A 26,904-nucleotide genomic window follows, 5' to 3' on the forward strand; every position below is an offset into this window, starting at 1 on the left:
TTCAACAAATCCTTACCCATCACATTTTTTCACATATTTCTTGTATTGGGCTAAGATTTGTGAGGGATACAGAAAAAAATGAGAAGAATTTCTGTCTCTAAAGCAGGTAAGAGGACAATAGAAGAGATGCTTTGTGTGTGTGTGTGTGTGTGTGTGTGTGTGTCTGTCTGTCTGTCTAGCTAGCTATAAAGATGATAGGAAACAGCATTACTATTTAAGAGGTACCCTGAAATTTATATGTAAAATGTTTTATGTCAGTAGTTACTTACTGAACACCTACAAGTGAAGAGCCTGCAATGGAAGTTAGGAATACAGCTATGAAAAAGACAGACACATTATTTGGTGTTATATGTTTTGCCATCTAAATGGAAGGCAGACACTAAACACATGAATAAACGAGAATTATAAATTGTGATAAGTAACATGACGGAAGCAAGACAGTAGTAGAGAATAACTCTTACTTTGTATGGGCATGAAAATATGCCCAGACAAAGACTTGCATGTAAACGTTCATGGAAACATTATTGGTAATAGCTAAAAGTAGAAGCCATCCAAATGCCCATCAACTGGTGTTATGGGTTGAATTTTGTCCCTCAAATAGATATGGTGAAGTCCTAACACCCAGTGCCTCTGAATGTGACCTTATTTAGAAATAGAGTCATCATAGACGTAATCAGCAAAGATAAGGTCGTGGTAGGGTAAGATGGGCCCTAAATCGAATATTACTGGTGTCCTTCTAAGAACACAATGGGAAGACACACATACACAGAGAGAACGTCACGTGACAGCAGAGGCAAAGATGGAGTGACGTGACTATAAGCCAATGAATGCCAAGGATTGAAAGCTACCACCAGAAGGTAGGAAAGATTCTTCCCAGAGTCTCAAAGGGAGCATGGCCCTGTCAACACCTGTATTTATGACTTCTGTCCTCTAGAACTATAAGAGAATAAATTTATTTTGCTTAGGGCCACTGAGTCTGTAATGCTTTGTTAAGGCAACTCTAGGAAACTAATACAACCAGCGAATGGAGAAGGAAAATGCGGTATATCCATACAGTGGAATATTATTCTGCAATAAAAAAGAACAAACTACTGGTACATGCTGCAACATGGATGAATCTTGAAAGCACTATGCTCAGTGAAAGAAGCCAGGCACAAAAGACCGCATATTGCACAATTTAATTTATATGAAAGATTCAGAAAAAAGCAAATGTATAGAGACAGAAAGAAGTTAGAGGTTTCCCAGGACTGAGACTGGGAATGGAGATTAATTGTGAATGGGCATGAGGCATCTCAGTGGGTTGATGGAAATGTTCTAAAACTAGATTTTGGTAATAGTTGCATGACTCAGCAAATTTGCTAAAAACCATTGGATTGCACACTTAAAATTCGTGAACTTTTTAGTATGTAAATTATACCTTAAAAACTTGTTTTTCAAAAAATTATCAATGGAAACAGACAAAGGTAGAAGTTTTTATAATTTGAGTCATTTAAAGACCACTGTCGGCTAGAGAGTAGGGCCTACAGAGGAGAGGGGAAGGCAGTAAGTAGGTAAAGGATGCTGGGAGAGAAGATGTTCAGTTTGGGCCTAAATAGGCAGGATTTTAGGACGTGGAGATAACAGTTCAGGGATCTGGGACATTGCGTCTTCTGCAGTGCCAATGATATTTTAGTTCTTTCAAACAAGGCCGTGTGACATATATTTGCTCCTTGGTGTAATTTTCATGACCGGATTAGATAAACACAATTTTATATGTGATATTTATAGACAGAGAGGCTGGGAAAAAAACTTGATGACTTCTAAGACCTCCTTGGCCCTTGTATTTTAACCTTATTGTCTCATCTCCCTGCAACACATGATACACTGCAATGCAGGCTGTCTTGATTTCCTGGGAAGACGAAAGACCCCTTTCTCTCAAGGCAATTTTGTCTTTAATTAACACTGCTCTCAGAGTATACAGCCATATACACAGCACTAAAAGGTGTTAACTTGCTCACTGCACTCAAAGTCATACTACTGATATTTATGGGATGATGATTCAACGGTACGGGCTGTTTGTTAGCAAGTTCAGCAGCTGTGTGTGAATATTGTTGTTAGTATGCACTGAGTCTTTACCAGGCCAGCTTTGTGCAGATGTTCAAAGAAAGGGAAGCCCAGACTCAGGGGCAAGAGAACTCAGACAGCAGAGGCTGGCCAAAAAAGGAGGAATGATTTTGTGACTGAACGTGTCAAGCATGGGTGTAATGTATTTTAACTTACTTTTGTAGTGTTATTCATTTCGTGGTGAGAGGCCGTTGTAAGAGATTAAGATGAGGAGTCAGGGGCCTGGGTTTCAACACTGACTGCTTTTCTGTGGGACTAAAGACAAACCATTTAACTTGTGAGATTACAGCCTTGCTTGTAAAAGAAAGGGATAGATTAGAACTGCGATTTTAACCTACGGAGGGATAAGTGTCCCTTCAAGAATAGGTTGCTAACCATGGATTCTCTCCTTAGAAAAGTGTGCTATTATCAAGTAGGAAGATAATACCAAGATGAAGGCCGCCGAACCAAATGATATCAAAGGTCCCTTCCAAATCCAATACTCCTTGTCATTCCAGGAAAGGAAGAAAAATGAAAACAACAAGAAGAACAATTATGTTCAAGTTTGCACTTTTAACAATGTACCTCACAGCAAACATAGCTAGACTGTATGTCATCAGACACTCAGGGTTGATTCTGTTTTTCACAGTTTGAGGAGATCCTCTTGATGCTTCTCAAACTCTGAAATGGCTGATGAAAAGGGTCACCTCAGTGGAGTGGAGTGGCTTATGCCTGTAATCCCAGCACTTTGGGAGGCCGAGACAGACAGATCACCTGAGGTCAGGAATTCAAGACGAGCCTGGCCAACATGGTGAAACCTCATCACTACTGAAAATACAAAAAGTGGCCATGTGCAGTGGCACGTGCCTGTAGTCCCAGCTACTTGGGAAGCTGAGGCACAAGAATTGCTTGAACCTGGGAGGCAGAGGTTGCAGTGAGCCAAGATTGCACCACAGCACTCCAGCCTGGGCAACAGAGCAAGGCTCAGTCTCAAAAAAAAAAAAAAAAAAGGAAAAGAAAAGAAAAAAAAAGGCAAGGATCCACCTCTGCAGAGTGAGTGAAATCATTTCTTTTGTGATTGATTGCACCTGTCCCCCATCCATTTTTTGTCTTTAACCTTTTCTTCTAAGGTTCAGTCTCTTTTTCCTCTGACTATGGGACATCTAAAGGAAAGATGAAATGGAGAGCCCTATCTTTTTGTAGTAAGCTAGGTAATTCCAAACTCTTTACGGGCACAGTTGAATCAAATATCATAAAAAATGACCAGAAATGGAATAAGAATAAATGTATTAGAACCATTAGAGCAGTGGCAAATGGAGTCAAGCATATATTGATAAGAAATAATTGATAAGGCCAGGACTGGTGACTCATGCCTGTAATGCCAGCAATTTAGGAGGCCAAGGCAGTTGGATCACTTGAGGCCAGGATGTGGAGACCAGCCTGGCCAACATGGTGAAACCTCATCTCTACTAAAAATATAAAAATATTAGCTTGGCCTGGTGGTGCAGAACTGTAGTCCCAGCTACTCGGGGAGGCTGAAGCAGGAGAATCGCTTGAACCCGGGAAGCAGAGATTGCAGTGAGCCAGGATCCTTCCACCACACTCTAGCCTGGGTGACAGAGTGAGACTTCGTCTCAAAAAAAAAGAAAAGAAAAGAAAGAAAGAACTGATAAGTATTTCATTACAAAGCATGGACTTAGTTTGTTAGACTGTGGTACCTTGGGCATAATTGTACAGTCATTTTCCAGGAGATAGGAAAAGTGGGAGAATATGACCCTCTAAATAAGTTTGCCATTGGGAAGGTAGGTATAACTTAAATGTTTTCTACAGTTGTATCTTGTTATTCTTTTCTCACAGGTCCAAAATGTAATAAAAATACAGGCATTTGATGTTACATTGAATATACTAATTTATGATTCATTTATATTGGCCTTGGAAATGAAAGTAAAAGTTGTGGCCACAGAATGATTACTCAGAAAAATTGTTTTGTTATATAGACATAATTCAGCATGCAAGTATTTTAAGTACTTTTATTAATAAATGTTACAAATTTTTCTGCAGTATGCTTCCAAAGAGATAATTTAATTTTCCTGATGACTAGCACTGTATCCCCTTCTCCTTTTTTTCCCTTAAGACTACCTTCAAACAACACTTTCGAGGGGCAAAGTTGTGTGCATGGAGAATTTAATCCAGGTAGATGATGTGGTTCTGCGATACAAATTTTTCTGTAGCAGTAACTGGGAGAAGATCCACAATTCATGACTGCTAGAGATAGGACCTGCTTTAAATGAAGGAATTAATTGTGCACATAATGATGTGTATGGGCATTCTAAATTAACTGAAAAATGAGTTTTACATTTTATACATTTTAAAAGAATCTCCAAGACTTAGCTCCTTTATTTATTCACAGGAGTGATGGGTGAATATGAGCCCAAAATAGAAGTGCAGTTCCCAGAAACAGTTCCGACTGCAAAAGGAGCAATGGTGAAGCTGGAATGCTTTGCTCTAGGAAAGTAAGTTCTGGTTTGCATTCCTTCTTATCCTCCCTTCAGCTTGAGCAGGTATAGAGTTTTTCTTGCACTGTTCACAGTGATGGTTTCTGAGGTGACTGAAAAGCAAGTGAAGCCTTTCTCTTTGTTAATTCTGTATATGCATCTTGGATTCTGGCCCCCACCATGGAGAGAGGACATGTAATGGTGCAAGAAGGATTAGGCCGCCACAACTGACATGGCCACAAAGGAGAAGAGAATGGGCAATTCTGAAAAAGTGTTTTGTGATATTATTATGACCTGTAATGTGCATGCTGTCTAACCTAGAATGACAGGAAAACAAAGCCCTCCATTTGAGGTACAGTTAAGCTGACTATTTGGGAAAAAATGGACTTTCATTTTGGCCCCAGTTTATAGAGGATGCATCAGACTTTTCTTGAATTTCTTTTTAAACTGTCAGTCTCTTCTCTCTACTTTGGATTTCCTTCTGCTCCGGCTAGGGATAGGTAAGACGTGTTATTCTCTAAGAGAGTCTGTTTTGCAAAGTTGTCCGAAAATTGTTTCAGTGCGGACTTTCTTGAGAAAAGCCTACTTAGAAACTAGTTAACTTTTCCATGGAGAATATATCAGAGGGCATAAAGAACATGAAATGTACATCGGTTGGGATTTTTATTTGCCAGTAACCAGCAATAAAGATTTGGCATAAACAGTGTAAACTATTATCTGAAGTGACAATTTTGATATCTTCTGTGGATTTCAATGATCCATGTCAGTCTTCACGCCCAGCCCCATCTATCTGACAAACCCATTACTAACTCTCTTTTTCCTGTGCCCACATGTTCACTAAGGCAACAACACTTTTTCTTTTTTTTGTTTTTGGTAGAGGCAGGATCTGGGTATGTTGCCCAGGCTAGTCTTGGACTCCTGGATTAGTTATCCTCCCACCTTTGCTTGTCAAAGTGCTGGGATTGTAGGCCCAAGCCAGGGAGCCAGGCAACACTAATTCTACCAATCCTTATATCAGTGTCTAATCTATTTTCTTAGGATTTTTGTGTTTTACAGCAATCATGGAAAAGGTTTCTTTTTTCATTTTATTGTCAGTTCTAATAGAAAGATTGTTTTGGTTTCCATGTGTTTCAAGTCAGGACAAATAAGCTACAGTAGGATCTTTACTTTGGTACAGTACAATACAGTGGTAATTTTTTATGTCCTGAAAACTTATATTAAATAAATTATGACATAACTGTAGGATTGAACATTCTACAGACATTAAAAGTCAACTTGCAAAACAACATTTAAGACATAGAAAATGCCCATGATTTATTGCTAACAGAACAAAAGCAGATTGCTAACAGTATAATATGATTAGACTTTTTATTTTTATTTTAAAGTATTTATGCATATATAAGCATTTATATATATGAAATTAAAGATGAGAGCAGGTAACTGGGTAGTCTAGATATACGTTTGATGATTTCTTTAAGGTGACACCTTGAAAAATCATCTGTGAAGAAAGAGCAGAATTCACATTGTTCACACTTCAAAGGGGCTTATGGATGAAACTCTATTCACACTGTTTGAATAGTGCTGGAATAAAAACAAAACGCCCAAATTGGCTTCTTCAGTCTACACAGAAGTGTTTGGGTATGCACATCCAGCTGCTGAAACACATCGTCATTGCCCACTTAAAAGCAGAAAGACTACGTCTCAATATGGTTATTTTTAAAGGCATATATTAAGTGCATATCTCATCAGTATAAAGACACCGATGATGTACTTTTCATAGAGCCTTTCTGCATTTTGAGTTAGTGTCTGTCTAACGAACTTAAATTATTCTGAAACAAATATAGTAGAGTTGATGGCTTTAATGTTTTAAATACCATCTCAGGTTTCCCAGAGAAGATTAGCAAGTCTTTAGTCTAATTACTTCTCTGTGTGTGTTTTTGTGAAAAATAAATAAGTAAATAATTGTATCCCCTGCCAGGAAGCCACAATCTTAAAAGCTGTGGTTAGCTCACTAAACCATTGATTTGCAGATTCAATGATGCCCTCTCTGCAATTTAAGATATGTTCCAACAGTTATGGCAGTAGGATGATAGATGCCTTGAGAGTACATAAAGACCTCACAGATGGCATCTTTCCTTTTCTCACTATTTTAAGCAGTTTCCCCAACCCATCTTCCAAATGGACTGCTATAAGTTGGTAAGCTTCTCAATATATAAATGACAAGGAGAAAAACCATGTTGTCCAAAACAATGTACCTCGAGTGAACCCATACTCTATGTCAGCAATAGGTTGTGTATTCCAAATTTTATGAGCTCATTATTTCTACTATCATTTTTTCATTGTTTGGGTATTTCTCAAAGTAGGGCACTTGCATTGTTGGTACATAGATTTATGGAAATACATTGTTTCTCTTATGTCTCACACTTCTGGTATTTTGTTGGGGATGTTGAAAGGCTGGTGTCACTGAGACTGTCATCTGGAAGGCTTATGTACAGCCTCTCCTTCCTGGCAGTCTCAAGGTATTCACTCTTCTCGTAGGACAGCTCAGGGCTGCCATGAGACAGAAAGCTGAAGCTGCCAGTTTCTTAACACCTGAGCTTTGATCCTACAACATCACTTCTGTCTTATTTATTAGTCAAAGTGGTTAAAAAGAGCTACCAGGCTCAAGGGGAGGGGACATAGACTTCATCTCAATAGGAGGAATGTGAAAGAATTTGCAGCTATCTTTAATTTGCCACAAATGCACATGAACATTTTTATTTTCATATTTTTTATTTAGAAAAAAACATGTATGAGTGAAACCTCATCTCTACTAAAAATACAAAAATTAGCTGGACATGGTGGCAGGCGCCTGTAGTCCCAGCTACTTGGGAGGCTGAGGCGGGAGAATCACTTGAACCCAGGAGGTGGAGGTTGCAGTGAGCCGAGATTGCGCCACTGCACTCCAGCCTGGTGACAGAGAGATACTCTGTCTCAAAAAATAAAAAAAGAAAAGAAAAAAAGTATGAGAAAACATATATAACATATAAAAATCTGTTTTTATTTCAATGATAATAGTGTTTAGGAATTAGATCACTTTTTTTTTTTTTTTTTTCCCCCGAGACAAAGTCTCGCTCTGTCGCCCAGGCTGGAGTTCAGTAGTGTGACCTTGGCTCACTGCAACTTCCGCTTCCCGGTTCAAGTGTTCAAGTGATCCTCCTGCCTCGGCCTCCTGAGTAGCTCAGATTACAGGCACCTGCCACCATGCCCACCTAATTTTTTTGTATTTTTAGTAGAGACAGGGTTTCACTATGTTGGCCAGGCTGGTTTCAAACTCCTGACCTCAAATGATCCGCCCACCTCGGCCTCCCAAAGTGCCAGGATTACAGGTGTGAGTCACTGCACCCTGCCAGATCGCCTTATTTAAAGTTAAGAAAAGTTATTTGATTTTAAGAACACTAAATAAATAATACTAGAGATGTAGATATGATTAAAATTATAATAGAGATAGAGGAATGGATGAAGTTTGCAAAACACTACAAGCTTATATGTGTAGAACCAAGAAGGAAGGGGTTTAGGTTCAAATAAAAGGTTCACTTTTCTCTAGTTTGATTCACTCCTTTTTATTCTTGCTATCAGTCCAGTACCAACTATTATCTGGCGAAGAGCTGATGGAAAGCCGATAGCAAGGAAAGCCAGAAGACACAAGTCAAATGGAATTCTTGAGATCCCTAATTTTCAGCAGGAGGATGCTGGTTTATATGAATGTGTGGCTGAAAATTCCAGAGGGAAAAATGTAGCAAGAGGACAGCTAACTTTTTATGGTAAGAGCATGATTTCAGTTTATTGTTGGTAGTACTACAGAACTTCCTGATATTGAAATCATAAGCTGAGAGGCATTCAGGCATTTTGGGAGAGATTGTGCAGCACAGGATTATGTGAAACTCATAGTTTGCTCCATAATTAGCCCTGGCTGATTCTGGGTGTGGAGAGTGAGGGTGGGGGGCAAGGATGTTGATGGAGTAGAGAGGAAGACGTTAGGCTGATGTGTTTGGAGGATGGATATTAGTGTGAACACACTTGCTAAGAAGTCTGTTTTTTCTCTTTGCTCAAGCTGTAAACCTGATACAGGAAACATTTTATTATTCCTGCTCCTGATTTATCTTTTTTTTAAGCTCTGTGCTTTTCTTCATTAGAATTTTGATTTGAGGCTTGTGTTAATCTTTTGTAATTGCTCCTATTTGGTAGCAATTTAATGTGGTACCATGAACATTTCAAAATGCACGCTGTCCAAATTTAGTTCTTATCAGAGTGGAATGTGACAAATCTCTCTCACCCCAAAGACATTTTATGTGCAGCTGCTCCTATTCCAATCATATCATCAGCATTGATCCAAATAATATAAATGTAAAACCACTAGCACATGGTCATTATTGAGACCATCTTGGAAACCCTGTTAGGATATTGATTTGAAATCTAGAAAAGGATTTCATTGGATAGGCATTTTGAAAGCAAACTGAGTTCTGCCAAATTGGAGCATGCCAGAATCCCATCTGTCTGGGATACAGAAAACAAATACTATAGGTTGATAATTATTTAAGAATGGTTTAAACAAACAACAATGCATATTAAAATAATGAGAATAGTTCTAAACCTTTAAATGTTCTTCTTTCTTGCAGTGATTGATCCCACAAAAGTCTATTTATTTCACTAATTCTTCTTATAAAGCATTTTCGTTTTAAGATATGACCAAAGTTCTAAGCCCTCCCGTAGAAAGGGGACCCCTCATGGCTAAGGGGGAGGGGCCAGATTAGCATTGAAAAATGAGTTCTTGGCCATGATGGGAGGGTAATGTCAGACACATCTAGTTATACCCCCCACTCCCTCGCTAACAGCAATGAGCCTTTCTTCCTTAAGGGCTAAATACAATCTAGCCCTTTGAAAAGACTCCATCTCTGGTATCAACCACCCACCTGATGCTGCCCCTTATTTTTTGCCTGATAAAAGACCGCCAACACAGAATGGTTCTGTCATTCTAGGGAGGATGTGCTGTGAGGGGTTTCACGTCCTCTGGTCTACCTTTTGACATCGCAGAGCCAAAACCTCCACCCTCAGATGCTAATACTGCCATTTTTCATACCTGAAACCCATGAAGAGTTGCACATGCAGATGGCTCTCCTTTCATAAATATCCATGACTCCTCCTATGACTTACTAAATATGTATATTCATATATACATATGAATATGTATATAAATTCATGGCTTCTGTGTATGAAATATACATATTTTCATACATATATAAATATGAATATATATATATTTCATACACAGAACCCATGAAACTCAGTTGCACAAGCACATGTTTCTTCTATCATAAATATCCATGACTCCTCCTGTAGCTTATCAAATATGTATATTAGGCCACTCCATTCAGCACAAATTCCTGTTTGTTCCCTTCGCTCCTCCTTCAAAGTGCCAGTTTACAACTTCTGGCCAAGGGAGGCTACACTTCCTACCTGTCAGAATGGCCACCAGGCAGGCTAATAAAGCTCTCCCTTCCAAAAAGAAAGAAATGGAACAAAGGGAGGAAGGGAGGGAAAGGGAAAAGGAAAGGAAGGAAGGAAAAAAAGAAAAAACTATGGCCAAAGAATTCTGATCAATAATCACATAACTTTTTTTAAAAGTTTGATTGGAAACTGGGCGGAGATTTCCACTATCAGCCAGCCTTCAATGACCTCCCCTAAGTGACTCTCAGCATTTTGGACTCACGTTCCCCTGATGCAGCTTCTGGGGCGGGAGAACACACAGAGTTGTAAAAAGTGTTAATACTTCACTTGATGAGCTGGGCAGTAGCTGTTTGAATAAATCTGCACTTCTCTTTCATCATTCGCCTGTCTTCAGGAATATTAGCGGACTGACTCTACTCATGCCAGATGACAGACTTGATATTTAATCTTTGCTTTCCTCTTAAACTGTCATAGTTGGTATCTTATTTGATGGGTTGTAAAGCAAAAGACACCACAGTTAACTGACTGCAAAAATACGAGACTGTAAGTTACAGATTTATTCAGTGAGATGCTATGGCTGTGTATTTTTAACTGTTTAGGGCTCATTTTTCTCACCAATGTAATAATTATTTTTTCTATATCAGATAGGGACAATCTGTAAATATTCAGGTAATTGGTCAACGTTTTCTCTTTTTTCTTAGTTGAATAGTCTCTTCAGTTCAGTGGTGGCTGCTCCTAAATGTTATTTGAGTAGCTTAACTAATTGAATAAAGTCATTTTAACTTTCATGATTTTCTGTTAAGTGAAATTCCTGCTCTCAGTATTTTAAACTGGTATGAAATTTTCTGTAGCCAGGGGTTGGTATACTGCTTTCCTGTGGGTTAGAGGTTTCCTGCACTGAAAATAGAGTACCCCAGGGTTACTGTTATGGAAAATCTGCTTTGTCACTGGCTCCCAGCCCTGTGCAGGGAAATGTTTTTTTCAGGGATCCTGCCCTGGAGATGAAAATCAGGTTCTAACAATGTTTCCTTTTTAAATGGAGTTATCTGCAGCCATGCATGGGAAAAAGAGCAGAATAAAATAAAATTTGCCTGCTTTCTGAAGATAACTCCGCCTTACTTCACTTGTCAACCATGCTTGGTATTAAAAACTTGTCAGATCAGCTGACTTCCATAGCACTTGGCTATTGCGTTTATGTTTATTCTTTCGTTTTTCCTTATCTAGCATATCAGTGACAAAAATTATCTAATTGTTTTCATTGTCACAGTCACAGGAGAGCTTAATTATACATGAGCACTTGGCTGTCATCTTTTTTCCTCTCATTTTTTTCTGGTCTGGGTCTTCCCAGTGCTGTGTTTGTAATATCCAGCTGCACAGGTCTCCTATTTAAATGAATTATTTTAATTAAAATCACCATGTAGATCATAAAAGGCGAAAGAGTACCCCAGTCACTTATCCATGAACATTCTGTCTTTGTTGACAAGAATTTCTTACAACACTAAGGTGTGCCACACTTAGGGATTATAAACCATGGGTTTGAGCTTAGAAACCTGCTTCTTTGGGTTCCAGGTTGTTTATTGCATTCATCAGCTGTCCACTTCAGCAACTACAAGTGTGCTAACTCCTATTCACGGTTGGTAAAATGGCCATTTTTTTTCCTTCTTGCATTAAAAACATTTTACCTTCTTTCAAAAGCCTGCTGGGCATGATCATTGTTCCCAGTGTCTGAATAATGGAAGTCCTATTGCCCGTTGGTTTGTCCCTGCTGTGGCCATGTCTTCAAGTTAGCCTGTGCTACTCATGTTCAGTATGTATGAAGAACTGAAGCAAGTTCAGGTATAGAACGTTTTTACCCTACCCCATCTTCCCAATTTGTTTTTACTGTAACCTGTACTTGGCTATCATGGTCTAGTTTAATCTACTTTTCTCAGTCTTTTTTGGCATTAAAAATCTTCCTAAAAATAGATTTATTTTCAATGGCAAAATGCTGTGGATCTTTGTTACTAAAGATAAACATTTTCCAAAATGACTTTAATACAATATTTACTTGTTTAACAGATTTTTTTTAATTGCCTACCATATGGGAGGCATTTTTAGGCACTATGGTTGCAAGACAAAATCTCTGCCCTCAAGGACCTAATATTTTACTGGAAGTTAACCGAAATGCACTAAGAAGCAAATAAATTAACTAGGACATTTTATTTTCTGGTAAGAGTGATAAAGAAAATAATTAAGTTGACTGGCCAGGCGCAGTGGCTCACTCCTGTAATCCCAGCACTTTGGGAGGCCTAGGTGGGTGAGGCACTTGAGGCCAGGAATTCGAAACCAGCCCCGTTTCTACTAAAATATGAAAATTAGCTGGGTGTGGTGGTCGTGCATGCTGGTAGTCCCAGCTACTCGGGAGGCTGAGGCAGGAGAATCACTTGAACCCAGGAGGCAGAGGTTCCAGTGAGCCGAGGTTGTGCCACTGCACTCCAGCCTGGGCAACAGAGCAAGACTCCATCTCGAATAAATAAATAAATAAATTACATCGATATGATAGAAAGTAGCTGAGAGCAAGGGAAAGATTTCATAAGATGAGGTAGTCAGGAAACACTTGTCTGAGAATGGCCCTCTGACCCAAAACCAAAAGGATGAAAATGAGCTAGGCTTTCAAGGGGAAGTGCATTCCTAGCAGAAGGTGAGGAAGTGCAAAGGCTCTGAGGCAGAAAACTACTTGACCTTCTTGATATGCAGCAGGGAAGTCAGTGTTAACTAAATCGTAGTGAGCAAGGGGCAAAGGTTGGAACCTTAGGAAGGTGACGGACTGCAGTACTTTGTAAGCCAGGCACAGAGTTTGGGTTTTATTCTGTGAGTATAGTGGAAAGCCATTACAACATCTCAAGGCAGGAGGGTGACTCGATTTGATTAATGTTTTTAAAAGACCACTCAGGTTGTTTTGTGGTGAATGGATGATTGGAAACCAAGAGTGAAAGCCGGACAACTAGTTAGGAGGCCATTGCCAATATCCAGGTGAGAGATATTGTTGGTTAGGATGTAAGAGAGGAGGAGAAATGGAGAGACTTGAGATAAGTCTTGGAGTTAGAGCCAATAGGATATTCTCATTTCATTCCTACATCTGTCTGGTTTATAGATATGGAAATTGAGTCCCAAAGAGATTAAGGTAATTGATTTAAGTTTATACAGTAAAAAACAGAGCTAGATTTCAAATGCTGTGCTAGAGGTTCTGAAACTTCATTGTGCATCAGAGTAACTTGGAAGTCTTATTACAACACAGAATTCTGGGTCCCGTTCTATGTTCCCAGTGGGAACACACCAGATAGAGGCTTTGATTTGGTAAGTCCAGAGTAAGACCAGTAATTTGCATTTCTAGTAAGTTCCCAAGTAATGTTGATGCTGCTTGTCTGGGAACCACATGGTGAGAATACTGCATGTTTAGGCTGTCCCCCCATGGTATTGTGAAGCTGAAGTTTAAATTACATGCAAGAGAAGGTGTTCCTAGTACTCTGGAAATCTAACAGCTTACTGTCACATCAGGCATTGTGGCCAGTCTACACAAAGTAGAATGAGGGTGTTAAGGCAATTATCTTTGAAGAAAGGAAAGGGAAGTATAAAATGGATTGAATTCACTTGATAATTATTCATCTTTGCACTTCATTCTGTCTCTGTAGTCACTTTCTTTTTGCCCAAAAAGACTGATAGAATTATAGTCATCATTTAGTAGAATGAAATGTGAACTAAAAGATCCTGATATTTAATATCTTCGTACAATTTCTTCTCTTTGTAACAGGTGTTATGAGAGTAAAACCATTTTCATAATTAGGAAATTGGGAATCTAATATCTGAGCAGTAAACAAGGCTATATTTCAAAGAATCCAGTAATACTTAAGCTGGACGTAACTGCTGGGGCCAGCCCTTTGGTTTTTATAATTAAAGCAAATAAGATGCAGAGATATAAAATAACTTATTCAAGGTAATGCAATGAATGGGAATCACAGCTAGAACTGCTTTTTTCTGCTATTCTACCTGTGTTACTTTTCCTGCCAATGCAACATTTTAATACAATAGGTAAGGTAAAAAAAAAAATCCGTCAATCATCCAGATACTCTTTCTTGCATTTTCCATTACCAGTGTCACAAATGACAACATCTGGATGAACAACTGACTTTTTCACTTTCTGTTTTCTAAGTTGGTCACCTAGTTATTGAGTCAAAAAAAACTCTTTTTCTTCTTCAAATTACATGTAAGACTAAATGTCTAGACCCTTTGTGCTACAGTCTTTTGCCTCTAAAGGCAAAACTGTAGACTTGATGACACTGCAAATGGTGTTTGAGTATCTCTAAGGTCACCAATAAATGAATACTGAAGCATCTTACAGCAGAGCATACTAATTCCCCATGGATGTGCTATGTATATGGGATCACAAGATAATATTCAGCCCTGCAAAGAGACTTAAAGGACAGAGAGACCAAAAATTGAACACAGTAGATAAGGTAATTTCACAGTAGAGCAATAGTTTGCTTAATTGTCCTAGACAGAACTGATATTGATATCCTCAATTCCCATGAGTGTCACTTAAGATAAAGTCAACAATTTTTGTTTCTTTTTTTAATCTGGTAGTTCCAATAAAGTGTGTTGCCACAGTTTTCAAGGGGTACACATTGAGGAAATGTTGTGAATAATAGAGGGAATTAATATAGGAGTGGAGGCATAAAGTCCTCACCTAATGAGAAACTTTAAGCCATGAAAGAGTCATATCAAGGACAATATATTGAAATGCAATTCAAGTCTCACTCTGTAGTACCAGAGATGGCAAAATGTCGCAGTTACATTTTTTTATTCATCAATGAATATTGTTTAAATTTACTTATAGGAGGTTTTGCTTAAGTTGATTCATTTATCTAAAAGCTCCTCTGCTTGTCTAAACAGGAGTGCTCAAACTGTTGGTTTAAGCACTTCTTTTTACCCTGAAAATTATTGGATACCTCAAAGAACTTTTGCTTATGTGAGCGATATTTACCTATATATGCCATATTATAAATTTAAATGGAGAACTTAACTTAGAACTTAACTTACTTTAAAATGGCAAAAATACAACCAGTATACGTTAGAAATAATTAACATACTATAAGAAAACTGACTGTATTTTTCCAAACAAAAATATTTAATGAAAAGAGTGGCATGGTTTATATTATTGCAAATCTCTTTAATGTCTGTCTTATGAGAATACAGGTGCATTCTCCTACATACTTCTGTATTCAATTTGTCATGATATTTTGTTTTGATTGAAGTGTATGAAGAAAATATGGTCTGACACATATGTAATTGTAAAGAGAGGACATAATGAACTCCCTTAAGGAAACTTGGGGACCTACAATGGTTCTTAGGTTGCACTTGAAGAAGGATACATTCAAAAGAATGCTCCCATTATCATTTGCGATAGGGTTGGATTTTTTTGAGAGGCTCTGGAGAGAGAATGGTTGGAGCCAAGCAGGCCTGTGTACCATTGCTAACTGAGCCACTTTCTGAATCTGGATGTTAAAGTCTCTGGGTCTTATCTATAAAATGAGTGCAAGTCCACTTAACCTGAATATTATGAGGTTTAGAAATGATGTGCGTAAAGTGAAGCTGATTAGATATTTCATATATTAGTAGTTTCCATTACTGATTGCATTTCAGACTGAACTCAAGGTGTATAAGGGAAAGAGAAGAGGATGGATTCAGCTGAGTAAGAGCAGATTCAGGGAAACATTAGGTAGAGGCTTTGAAGATTAAAAAAATAAAGAAATATAGAGAAATTAATCTATGTAAGGTTAGAGTCATAGCTTGATTGATCTGGGTATAATTGAGTAAATCGGGCCCAACAGCCTTTTTGAAAATGCACATATTGCTGATTCACATTTTTTTATTCTATAACTCATTCATAATGTTCTGAACTGACTTCTTGGAGTGGAGGACAAAGACCCTTATTCACCAGGAGCTGTGGATTCACTGGGCATAGTTGGACAGAAAGTAAGAGATGTAAAACCAGATGGCAGAAGACTTCATTTTCATTTACTTATTTATTAATTTATTTTTGAGACAGGGTCTCACTCTATCGCCCAGGCTGGAGTACTGTGGTACGATCTCAGCTCAGTGCAACCTCTGCCTCCCAGGCTCAAGTGATTCTCGCGCCTCAGCCTCCTGAGTAGCTGAGACTACAGACAGGCACCACCGTGCCTGGCTAATTTTTGTATTTTTAGCAAATACGGGGTTTCACCATGTTGGCCAGGCTGGTTTCAAACTCCTGACCTCAGGTTATCCGCCTGCCTCGGCCTCCCAAAGTGCTGGGATTACAGGCATGAGCCACTGCGCCTGGCCAGGTGACAGAAGACTTTCAATATTAATAAAGATATGAAATAATGATAATGTTCTCCTAATTTTTGTGATATTTACAGGAGGCAGAGCACATTCAGAAATCTTACTTGTTATCTCATACACAGATTACTTCCTACAGTTATATTTGCTTTATGTATTGATGAATACCTATTAATAGAAATATTCCAGCTTCGAGTTACCTTTTAGTGTATCTTCATATAGTTGGTTTTTTATATTCTGACTTGAGTTTATCATTGCTATCTGTGCTATCTGTGAAAGGATTGGCCTGATGGCATCTCCCATACCATTGCCAGAAGCAAGTCAGTTTTAACTTAGGTAGAGATGGAGAAGCCATAAATAAGAGTGTGTGAATGAAGTACAAATTAACAAAAACAATTAGGAGAACTGTGAATCCTGTTGGTTTAAGAGACAATCTAAAGGCTAAAGGTTTCACTTATTAAAATCAAAAGGAGAGGCCGTGTGTAGTGGCTCACGCCTGTAATCCCAGCACTTTGGGAGTCCAAGGCAGGTGGATCACGAGGTCAGGAGATGGAAACCATCCTGGCTAACGCGGTGAAACCCCGTCTCTACTAAAAATGCAAAAAATTAGCCAAGCGCAGTGGCGGGCACCTGTAGTCCCAGCTGCTTGGGAGGCTGAGGCAGAAGCATGGTGTGAACCCGGGAGGCGGAGCTTGCAGTGAGCCGAGATCATGCCACTGCACTCCAGCCTGGGTGACAGAGCGAGACTCCATGTCAAAAAAATAAATAAATAAAAATAAAATAAAAAGGAGTGTTAGACATCATTAGGTTCAAACTAATATGAATTCAAGGAGAAAACAAGCTTCCAATCTCCAGACTGCATTTCCAAAGTGTTCTTACAATACAAGATATCAGCAAGTATCAGCAAAGTATGTGTATGTTTAATTCTCAAGGTACTTTTTTTAACATGAAATTTTACAAGAAATGCTCAATATGTAATACAAAGCAAGGCTGCAGCAAGGAAGAAGCCTTGCTGTGAATTAAATATTGAGAATTTGAGTGAATGTAGAAGGGAGTACCTTCTAAGAACCCTCAGAGCTTCATGGAATTGAGTTTGAAGACCCCTGTGAGGAGACTGATTGGTATGTGGGGAGTGGATGAGAGTCTGAAGCCAGAGAAGTGCAGATTGTCAGTGCTGAACAAACATCAAAGATGGACCTTGCCCTAAAATCCAACATGCATATTTCTTGTAGAGCTGGTCCTTCTTTTCAGTGACTTCTGCTAACTGGAAGTCAGGGGTTTGTAAAAAGACTGTAATAATAAACTGGAAGACTCTCTCAAGTAGCATTGTAAAATGACTATTTCTCATGCCAGTACTAGGAACCCTGAATTTGAAGTAAAGTGAGAATTTCTTGATGATCCTGTCAATTGCATAAGAATCCCAGGCTGGAGAGAAAGATTTAGGAAGCATTATGTAGGTAGATGGTAAACTAAAGCCAAGTAATTATCTCCAAACTCATAAAGTCTACTATCATTAAAATTCTTAAGCAATGTCAGTGAAACTCCTGCATTCCCTGGAGATGATTCATCTTCAAAATTGTGTGAGCAACCAGAAATAACTGTGATTGTCTACAGGTCATCTTTGTAATAGTAATTTAGAGGGGTTTTTTTGTTTTGTTTTGTTTTGTTTTGTTTTGTTTTGCCATCATATCCTTTCTTTTAGATTTTTAAATTTCTAAGGTCTAAGGCATATGTTGGCATTTCTTTCAGTTAGAAATTTCTGTTTTTAGAAAATCGAAGAGCCAGATGCTCCTGAGAATTGTTTGACCCACTGAGTTTAAATTATATCTGCCTGCAATGTAAATTATTATTGGATAAGATGCTTGTACAATTCCAGTGGCTGGCATACACAAATGCTGATTTAGGTCATTTCTGGCAGTTATTGAATAAAAGATTGAAATGAAGAGATTGTTTATCTATCCAGGAGACAAACTGTGTCGCAGGGTCAAATCCCAGCACAACCATTTAACCTTATATTTGAATTTGTAGTTTGAGAACAATGCTTAAGGAATCCTAGAAGAATTCTTTTGTTTCAAATCTTGAAAGAATATGGAAGTTCAAAACAGATGGTTCTCTTTCAATATGTGAATGTGTTTACTTCTGCTTAATATGTGGGCTCTGCATATATTACAAAGAAAAAGACATTTAGAAATGGCTTCTGAAATAATAGTACTGAACTAACCTGTTCAGGTCTTCCTCTGAGTTGATACAGGTTGAGTATCCCTTACCTGAAATGCTTGGGACCAGACGTGTTTCGGATTTTAGATTTTTTAGGATTTTGGAATATTTCGACCTAAGCCTAAACATGAAGTTTATTTATGTTTTATATATACTTTAAACACATAGCCTGAAGGTAATTTATGCAACATTTTAATATTTTGCATAATTTAATGTATGAAACAAAATTTTCACTGTATTTGCTATGACCAGTCTTATGAGATCAAGTGTGAAATTTTCCACTTGTGGCATCATGGTGGCGCTCAAAAAGTTTCGAATTATAGAGCATTTCAGATTTTAGGTCTTCAGATTAGGGATGTTCAACCTGTGTTTAGACAAGGAGTTGTAAAATGTAGCTGAACCTTGATATTAAGCAATAAATACCCCGTACCCAATGCATTATCACAATAGGGGGAGGAGCTAATGATATATCTTATAATATGCTTAACTGGGATTTTTGTTATCTAAGGACTTTGAACTAGGTAACCCTCTCCCTCCAAATATGGAGATATATGAGTCATTATCATCAAGCACATGACTTTAGTTATTGTAGTATGAAAAACTCACACATTTAGACATAATTCATCCAATCTAAGTGAGCAGGAGTGAAACCTTTACAACATGGGCTTTTGCCCTGTAGATTTGCAGTTGGTGTGTTAAGATAAAGACTATCTCTCTTTGTCACGTATATAATATGATATTTCATTTCTGATCTTCATGGGCCCACGTTCAGATACTCACTTTGAGAGGAATATGTTTATATCAGTTCAAATTTGTCTTCTATGAATTAATTTTACTTTAAAAATAAAGAAAGTGCCAAGTGATCTCTCACAGACACTGAATTTTTTTGTTGATTTCACCTTGGCCAGCACAAATAACTACCACTGAGTATTCTCGTCTGATTCCTTGACCTCCATAACCCTGTGGGAAGAGACAGAATGAGCCCTCAGAAGTGCTTAACTGGTTAGAACTTTGCAAGGTCTTTTCAAAAGTCTCTCCAGTCTCTCCCTTCTCTGCCTCACCTACTTCTTGAGATTGCAAGGTTTTGCTTCCAGCTTTCTGCATTTTTGAAAGAAAGCAATAAGTAAGCCCAGTGTTACAGGAAATCTATGACATTGAAATCTCTGTCTCTGCATGTAGTTTTGATGTTTCCTTTTTGAACTTCAACTTGACATTGCTTCATCAGTTACATTTGCCCTTCCATTTTTTTCCTCACTCTCTTTCAAAAGTTTGGCTTCGTTGTTAATATTCCTCACAGATTTCTGTGGCTTTTCTTCTTTGCTTTGTTTTCATGGACTCTGTAGGGGGTAAATATTCAGCAGGTTGAAAGTGAAATCAGGCACACAACTGCATTAGCCCTATCAGGGTTACACATCAAATTCTCCAAGCAGAGAGCCTTTTTAGCTTCCTTTGCATTAGCAGCAGGAAAATAAAGAACAGCAAAGACTTGCAGCTCTTTTAAGGGTGTAGGTTATAACCCTTCATTCAAGTTAATGCTTGTTGATGTTCTAAAATTTTTTGACGTTGACCCTTTTGGCCTCCCCTCATATGCAGCAGTGCATCATCCCATCAGTAGAGGATGTGTAAAACTGTGTTTTGCTCATTGAAAAACATAAAATTGCTTATAGGTGAGAAAAGAAAAAAGCAGCATTTATTCAAGGGCCTAGAGACCTCTGCTGGTTAAGTGACTTGTTGAGTGTTTTTCTAGTTTTGTTTATTATTGAAAAGGTAAAATAAACAGCTTGGCCTCAACAGTAGCAGTTTCCTTTTGAAATAAATTATGTATGATTTGAAACATTGAATGAAGATACTGAGGTCAAGTCAGCTGGAAGAGATGTTAAGAATAATGAGTAGCATCTCCTAATTAAATACTGATATCAACTTTGATTATTAGGTTTACTTTGGTAGGCATTACCCTGTAGAAATGCCCTGTGAACACATAAAATTCCAGAATGACAGCTATGGTTATCTTCTGCATGACTTTGGGCTGAAGGTCTTCTACCTGAATATGTTTATCATTATTCTTAATGGCATGAATTGTGCTTGCGGCAAGATTTGATATTTATGAAGACTTTTTATGGAACATAGAGTTAACATTGTCTTTATATCTATTGAAAATAAGGAAAGAAAATGTGACTTCAATGAAGTACAGAAAATATGGTATCATTTGGGTGGAGAGGAGTAATGGATTGCATTGGGCAATGTGGGAAGTAAGTGCTGCTTTGAATTCCTGTGTGAGACTGTGGGCAGGACTTGATTTCCTGAGGAGGTTTAATAAAAATCAGGACTCATTTAAAGATTTCGGGTTCTAGAGTCATATTCCTGTAGATAACATTCTATGAATATGAAATCAATAATAAACAATGATGATAGTCTTAAAGGAGAAAGGAATCACAAAATTTATCTATACAACATGTGGGAGTGAAGTATATTAGTGAGGGACAAGCTAAGCTATTCTCACAAAGGAGACCCCAAAATAAAGTAGCTTAGATAAGAAGTTTATTTCTCTCTCACATTATTTTCCTCAAAAATGGCAGGTGGGTGTGGAGCTGCTTTGCTCCACACGGTCATTCATGGTCCAAGGCTGACAGGTCAGCATTTTCATCCTATGTAGCTTCCATGTCTGCACCCAAGGCTATTTCAATTGTCAGTCTTTTCCAATCAGTGTGAAGGGGCAAGAAGAGGTTAGGGAAAGTATCTTTAAGTGAGTAACCCAGAAGTTGCTCTCACCACTTTCACACACATACAGTTGGCATGAACTTGGTTACATGGTTACCTCTAGCTGCAAAGCAATCTGCAAATGTAGTGCATACCTGGGAATACACCAGCCCAGTTAAAAGTGGAGCGGGTAATGGGAAGATAATCTCTACTGAATGGAAAAAAGGAATAATAGATCCTAACAGGAGAGGGACAGTTAATTTTACCATATGCTATTGGTAGTTGTATCCATTTTGCATTTAGGGATTAAAAGACTACAATATGAACCACAAAAATGGTATTCAGAGTAGGGTGTAGGCGTCTCCCTGAATGTCTACCCAGTCTTGTTATTTGCATAACATCTGGAAAAGGAATTTTATTATAAGTGTATTTTGCCCTTTGATTGCATATGATAAAGATAGATTGAGTATACACTGAATATACACCTTTTCTTTGCTTTTTGAACGGCTGTAGCTCAACCTAATTGGATTCAAAAAATAAATGATATTCACGTGGCCATGGAAGAAAATGTCTTTTGGGAATGTAAAGCAAATGGAAGGCCTAAGCCTACATACAGGTGGCTAAAAAATGGTGAACCTCTGCTAACTCAGGTAAGCAAATTAATGGTAATTGTGTCTTAGTCTTGACTATGATGTTTAATAAAGCCTCATTGCCATGGAAACATGAGAATGGTGAATTGTTTCTAAAATAATAAACAATGAAACACCATTATAGTGGAAAAAGTGAGAGTGAATGCAATTGATAAATAGAAAGTGCACTTAAATCCAATTCTCCAGCTTTCAATTAAGCTCTTGTACTAGATCTTTGGTCTTCAAAGATTAGCATCTGTGAGTTTGTAATGGGAAAGTTATGCAAAAGGTCTGGAACATGCAATTGTGCTAAGATACAAAGGAAGATACATTCCAGGATCCACTACAAGAGAAGGGGCATTGTCACAATGCAGGATGTCCATCTAAATAGAGAAACACTCTGACAAAGAAATCTGAATGAAGCAGGGGCAGAGTAGGGGACCCTGAGAATGAGGAACAATTGTGTCTGATTAATTTGCCTTATGTATTTTCCTACTGAACCTCAAATGTTAATTGAAATTTGACATTTTCCTCAGGCTTCAAATTGAGAGGCAGTCTTCTAGTAGGCCACCCAGGAAAGAGTGCTTGCTCAGAGCAATGGCCCCCACATGAATTTACATGACAGGAAGAGAAAGGGGGCTGTTTTGTCTAACCCACCCCCTGCCTCATGCATCTTCTCCATTTGCTGGAAGGGCTCCAGCTTGTCCATGATTCTGTCTATTATAAAAGCCAGACTCAAACAAATTGCAAGAGTATATGTACCTAAGTACCGTTATTTTCCTCCCTTTGTGTAACTGTTACCAAAATGCCAGGGGGTTGGTCTAGGTCCTGTTGCTTACTGTGCAGAGAGCCAATCACTGAGACAGTGAGTATTGCCAGGAAATAAGGCTTTGTTCAGGTGCTTTAGTCAAAGAGAATGGGAGAGCAGTCTCAAATCCATCTCTCCAACCAACTAAAATTGGGAGTTTATGTAGCTGGGGAAGGGATGCAGCTGTGTAAAGGAAGGAATTAGGTGGGGGTACAGGGGTAATCATGACAGATGAAGGGTCTTGTGTCTCACTCTCTGGTTGCCATGATCTAGTGAGTTTGAGTCCCTTGCTTGAGGATCAACCTCCTGAGGAATGAACTCAGATGACACCAATGTAAGTTTCAAGTTTTAAAACTAGGCAGGTCAATTTCTGTGTTTATTCAAAAATGGGTAATTATCATTTCTGTGGGACAATTGGGCTGGTTTCTTAATGTGAGGGAATATGGATGTCTAGATTTAATCACAGTCTAATAAAGTGTCCAGTCAGCTAACTCACAACCCTGCAACAAACAGAAAACTAGTACCTCTTTATATATATGTGTGTGTGTGTGTGTGTGTGTGTGTGTAGAGAGAGAGAGAGAGAGAGAGAATGGCATAGCTTCTGGAGAGGAAGAGATCCTTTTGATACTTATGAAAATTGATACATAAGTTGTATATCCTCAGTGTGACAAACGAGGAAGATCTCCTGTGCCACGTACTAACTTTGCCTCCTTCAGATTGGCCACCAGATGGACTTCAGCTTAAATCACACCACTGACAACCATAAACTAAGGGAATGTTAAACTATTAATGCCTGCATTTTTCAGCAAACCTCAGCCTATATTAAATAGTTGCCTCTGTTTCATCCAAAATTGTAATCCTATTAACCTTCAAAGTATCACCTGCTCAAAATGTGAGTGTTTTAAACACTCTAAACAGTAAATCTGGTTGTATTTCCAAAAATCCCTAACTCTGGTTAGTACAAATCCTTAAAGTTAAAAAGCATTTTAAATTTCAAGTTCTGTTTAGAGAGGATATTAATCTGAATGGCTCCACTATTAAATCATTGAGAACTCAAGAGAATCCTACAATTTAAATTCCATTTACCAACTGATGTACTGGTTGTTCCATTTAGCATCTGACCTGACAGAAAATTTAGTTGACAGATAAATAGATCATGTTATGTAAATTGCTTATGTGATGGCTATTTTCTTACCGTTAAGCTTCCTTGATATTACACATGGTAAAATTGCCGTAAAGTCTCAGTTGTAGAAGGTCATTGTTTTTATGTTCCTCTTTTCTTTCACAGGATAGAATTCAAATTGAGCAAGGAACACTCAACATAACAATAGTGAACCTCTCAGATGCTGGCATGTATCAGTGTTTGGCAGAGAATAAACATGGAGTTATCTTTTCCAACGCAGAGCTTAGTGTTATAGGTGAGTCTTTATACTGGCAAGAAAAAAAAAAGTAAAAACTCTTTAAATCACTAAACTAACTTGTTCTTTGCCAAGCATAAATGTTCAATCCAGGAAAAGGAGTAAAGAAATCTTTAGTCCAAAGATACTACTGGAGAAACAAGTAATAAGCAAGTCTATAAGCAATAACAAGAGGACGCTTTCTAAATCAGCCTCCTCTGACGCTTACAGTGGGGACCACGCTTCCTTCGGCACTCATTTTTATTTCTTTTTCTTTTTTCTTTTTTTTTTATTATTATACTTTAAGTTCTAGGGTACATGTGCACAACGTGCAGGTTTGTTACGTATGTATATATGTGCCATGTTGGTGTGCTGCACCCATTAACTCGTCATTTACATTAGGTATATCTCCTAATGAATGCTATCCCTCCCCACCCCCGACAATAGGCTCCGGTATGTGATGTTCCCCTTCCTGTGTCCAAGTGATCTCATTTTCAACTCCCACCTGTGAGTGAGAACGTGCGGTGTTTGCTTTTCTGTTCTTGTGAATTTTTGCTGAGAATGATGGTTTCCGGCTGCATCCATGTCCCTACAAAGGACACGAACTCGTGCTTTTTTATGGCTGCATAGTATTCCATGATGTACGTGTGCCACATTTTCTTAATCCGGCCTGTCACTGATGGACATTTGGGTTGATTCCAAGTCTTTGCTATTGTGAATAGTGCCGCAATAAACATACGTGTGCACCTGTCTTTATAGCAGCATGATTTATAATTCTTTGGGTATATCCCCAGTAATGCGATGGCTGGGTCAAATGGTATTTCTAGTTCTAGATCCTTGAGGAATCGCCACACTGTTTTCCACAATGGTTGAACTAGTTTACAGTCCCACCAACAGTGTAAAAGTGTTCCTATTTCTCCACATCCTTTCCAGCGCCTGCTGTTTCCTGATTTTTTAATGATTGCCATTCTAACTGGTGTGAGATGGTATCTCGTTGTGGTTTTGATGTGCATTTCTCTGATGGCGAGTGATGATGAGCATTTTTTTCATGTGTCTGTTGGCCGTATGAATGTCTTCTTTTGAGAAGTGTCTGTTCATATCCTTTGCCCACTTTTTGATGGGGTTGTTTGTTTTTTTCTTGTAAATTTGTTTGATTTCTTTGTAGGTTCTGTATAAAAGCCCTTTGTCAGATGAGTGGATTGCAAAAATTTTCTCCCATTCTGTAGGTTGCCTGTTCACTCTGATGGTAATTTCTTTTGCTGTGCAGAAGCTTTTTAGTTTAATTAGATCCCGTTTGTCAATTTTGGCTTTTGTTGCCATTGCTTTTGGTGTTTTAGACATGAAGTCCTTGTTCATGCCTACGTCCTGAATGGTATTACCTAGGTTTTCTTCTAGGGTTTTTATGGTTTTAGATCTAACATTTAAGTCTCTAATCCATTTTGAATTAATTTTTGTATAAGGAGTAAGGAAAGGATCCAGTTTCAGCTTTCTGCTTATGGCTAGCCATTTTTCCCAGCACCATTTGTTAAATAGGGAATCCTTTCCGCATTTCTTGTTTTTGTCAGGTTTGTCAAAGATCAGATGGCTGAAGATGTGTGGTATTATTTCTGAGGGCTCTGTTCTGTTCCATTGGTCCATATCTCTGTTTTGGTACCAGTACCATGCTGTTTTGGTTACTATAGCCTTGTAGTATAGTTTGAAGTCAGGTAGCGTGATGCCTCCAGATTTGTTCTTTTGGCTTAGGATTGTCTTGGCAATGCGGGATCTTTTTTGGTTACACATGAACTTTAAAGCAGTTTTTTCCAATTCTGTGAAGAAAGTCATTGGTAGCTTAATGGGGATGGCATTGAATCTGTAAATTACCTTGAGCAGTATGGCCATTTTCACAATATTGATTCTTCCTATCCATGAGCCTGGTATGTTCTTCCATTTGTTTGTGTCCTCTTTGATTTCACTGAGCAGTGGTTTGTAGTTCTCCTTGAAGAGGTCCTTTACATCCCTTGCAAGTTGGATTCCTAGGTATTTTATTCCCTTTGAAGCTATTGTGAATGGGAGTTCCTTCATGATTTGGTTCTCTGTCTGTCTGTTACTGGTGTATACGAATGCTTGTGTTTTTTGCACATTGATTTTGTATCCGGAGACTTTGCTGAAGTTGCTTATCAGCTTAAGGAGATTTTGGGCTGAGACGATGGGGTTTTCTAAATATACAATCATGTCATCTGCAAACAGGGACAATTTGACTTCTTCTTTTCCTAACTGAATACCCTTAATTTCTTTATCTTGCCTGATTGCCCTAGCCAGAACTTCCAACACTATGTTGAATAGGAGTGGTGAGAGAGGGCATCCCTGTCTTGTGCCAGTTTTCAAAGCGAATGCTTCCAGTTTTTGCCCATTCAGTATGATATTGGTTGTGGGTTTGTCATAAATAGCTCTTATTATTTTGAGATATGTTCCATCAATACCAAATTTATTGAGAGATTTTAGCATGAAGGGCTGTTGAATTTTGTCAAAGGCCTTTTCTGCATCTATTGAGATAATCATGTGGTTTTTGTCTTTGGTTCTGTTTATATGCTGGATTATGTTTATTGATTTGCATATGTTGAACCAGCCTTGCATCCCAGGGATGAAGCCCACTTGATCATGGTGGATAAGCTTTTTGATGTGCTGCTGGATTCACTTTGCCTATATTTTATTGAGGATTTTTGCATCAATGTTCATCAGGGATATTGGTCTAA

At 38.3% G+C, this 26,904-nt stretch overlaps 1 protein-coding gene across 4 annotated transcripts in view; it reads left to right on the forward strand.

Moving 5' to 3' along the window:
• CNTN4 (contactin 4) overlaps window positions 1–26,904 on the forward strand; it is a 1,029,443-nt gene that overhangs the window by 827,425 nt on the left and 175,114 nt on the right. For all 4 annotated transcript variants that reach the window (XM_033210483.1, XM_033210481.1, XM_033210482.1 and 1 more), the window contains 4 exons: window positions 4,493–4,595; window positions 8,196–8,380; window positions 21,849–21,985; window positions 24,061–24,190. In XM_033210483.1, the coding sequence (XP_033066374.1) occupies window positions 4,493–4,595; window positions 8,196–8,380; window positions 21,849–21,985; window positions 24,061–24,190 (555 nt within the window). The remainder of the gene's footprint in view (window positions 1–4,492; window positions 4,596–8,195; window positions 8,381–21,848; window positions 21,986–24,060; window positions 24,191–26,904) is intronic.

Source organism: Trachypithecus francoisi, unplaced genomic scaffold (assembly GCF_009764315.1).
Source record: "Trachypithecus francoisi isolate TF-2019V2 unplaced genomic scaffold, Tfra_2.0 Lachesis_group0, whole genome shotgun sequence".
In the NCBI taxonomy this organism is placed as follows: Eukaryota; Metazoa; Chordata; class Mammalia; order Primates; family Cercopithecidae; genus Trachypithecus; species Trachypithecus francoisi.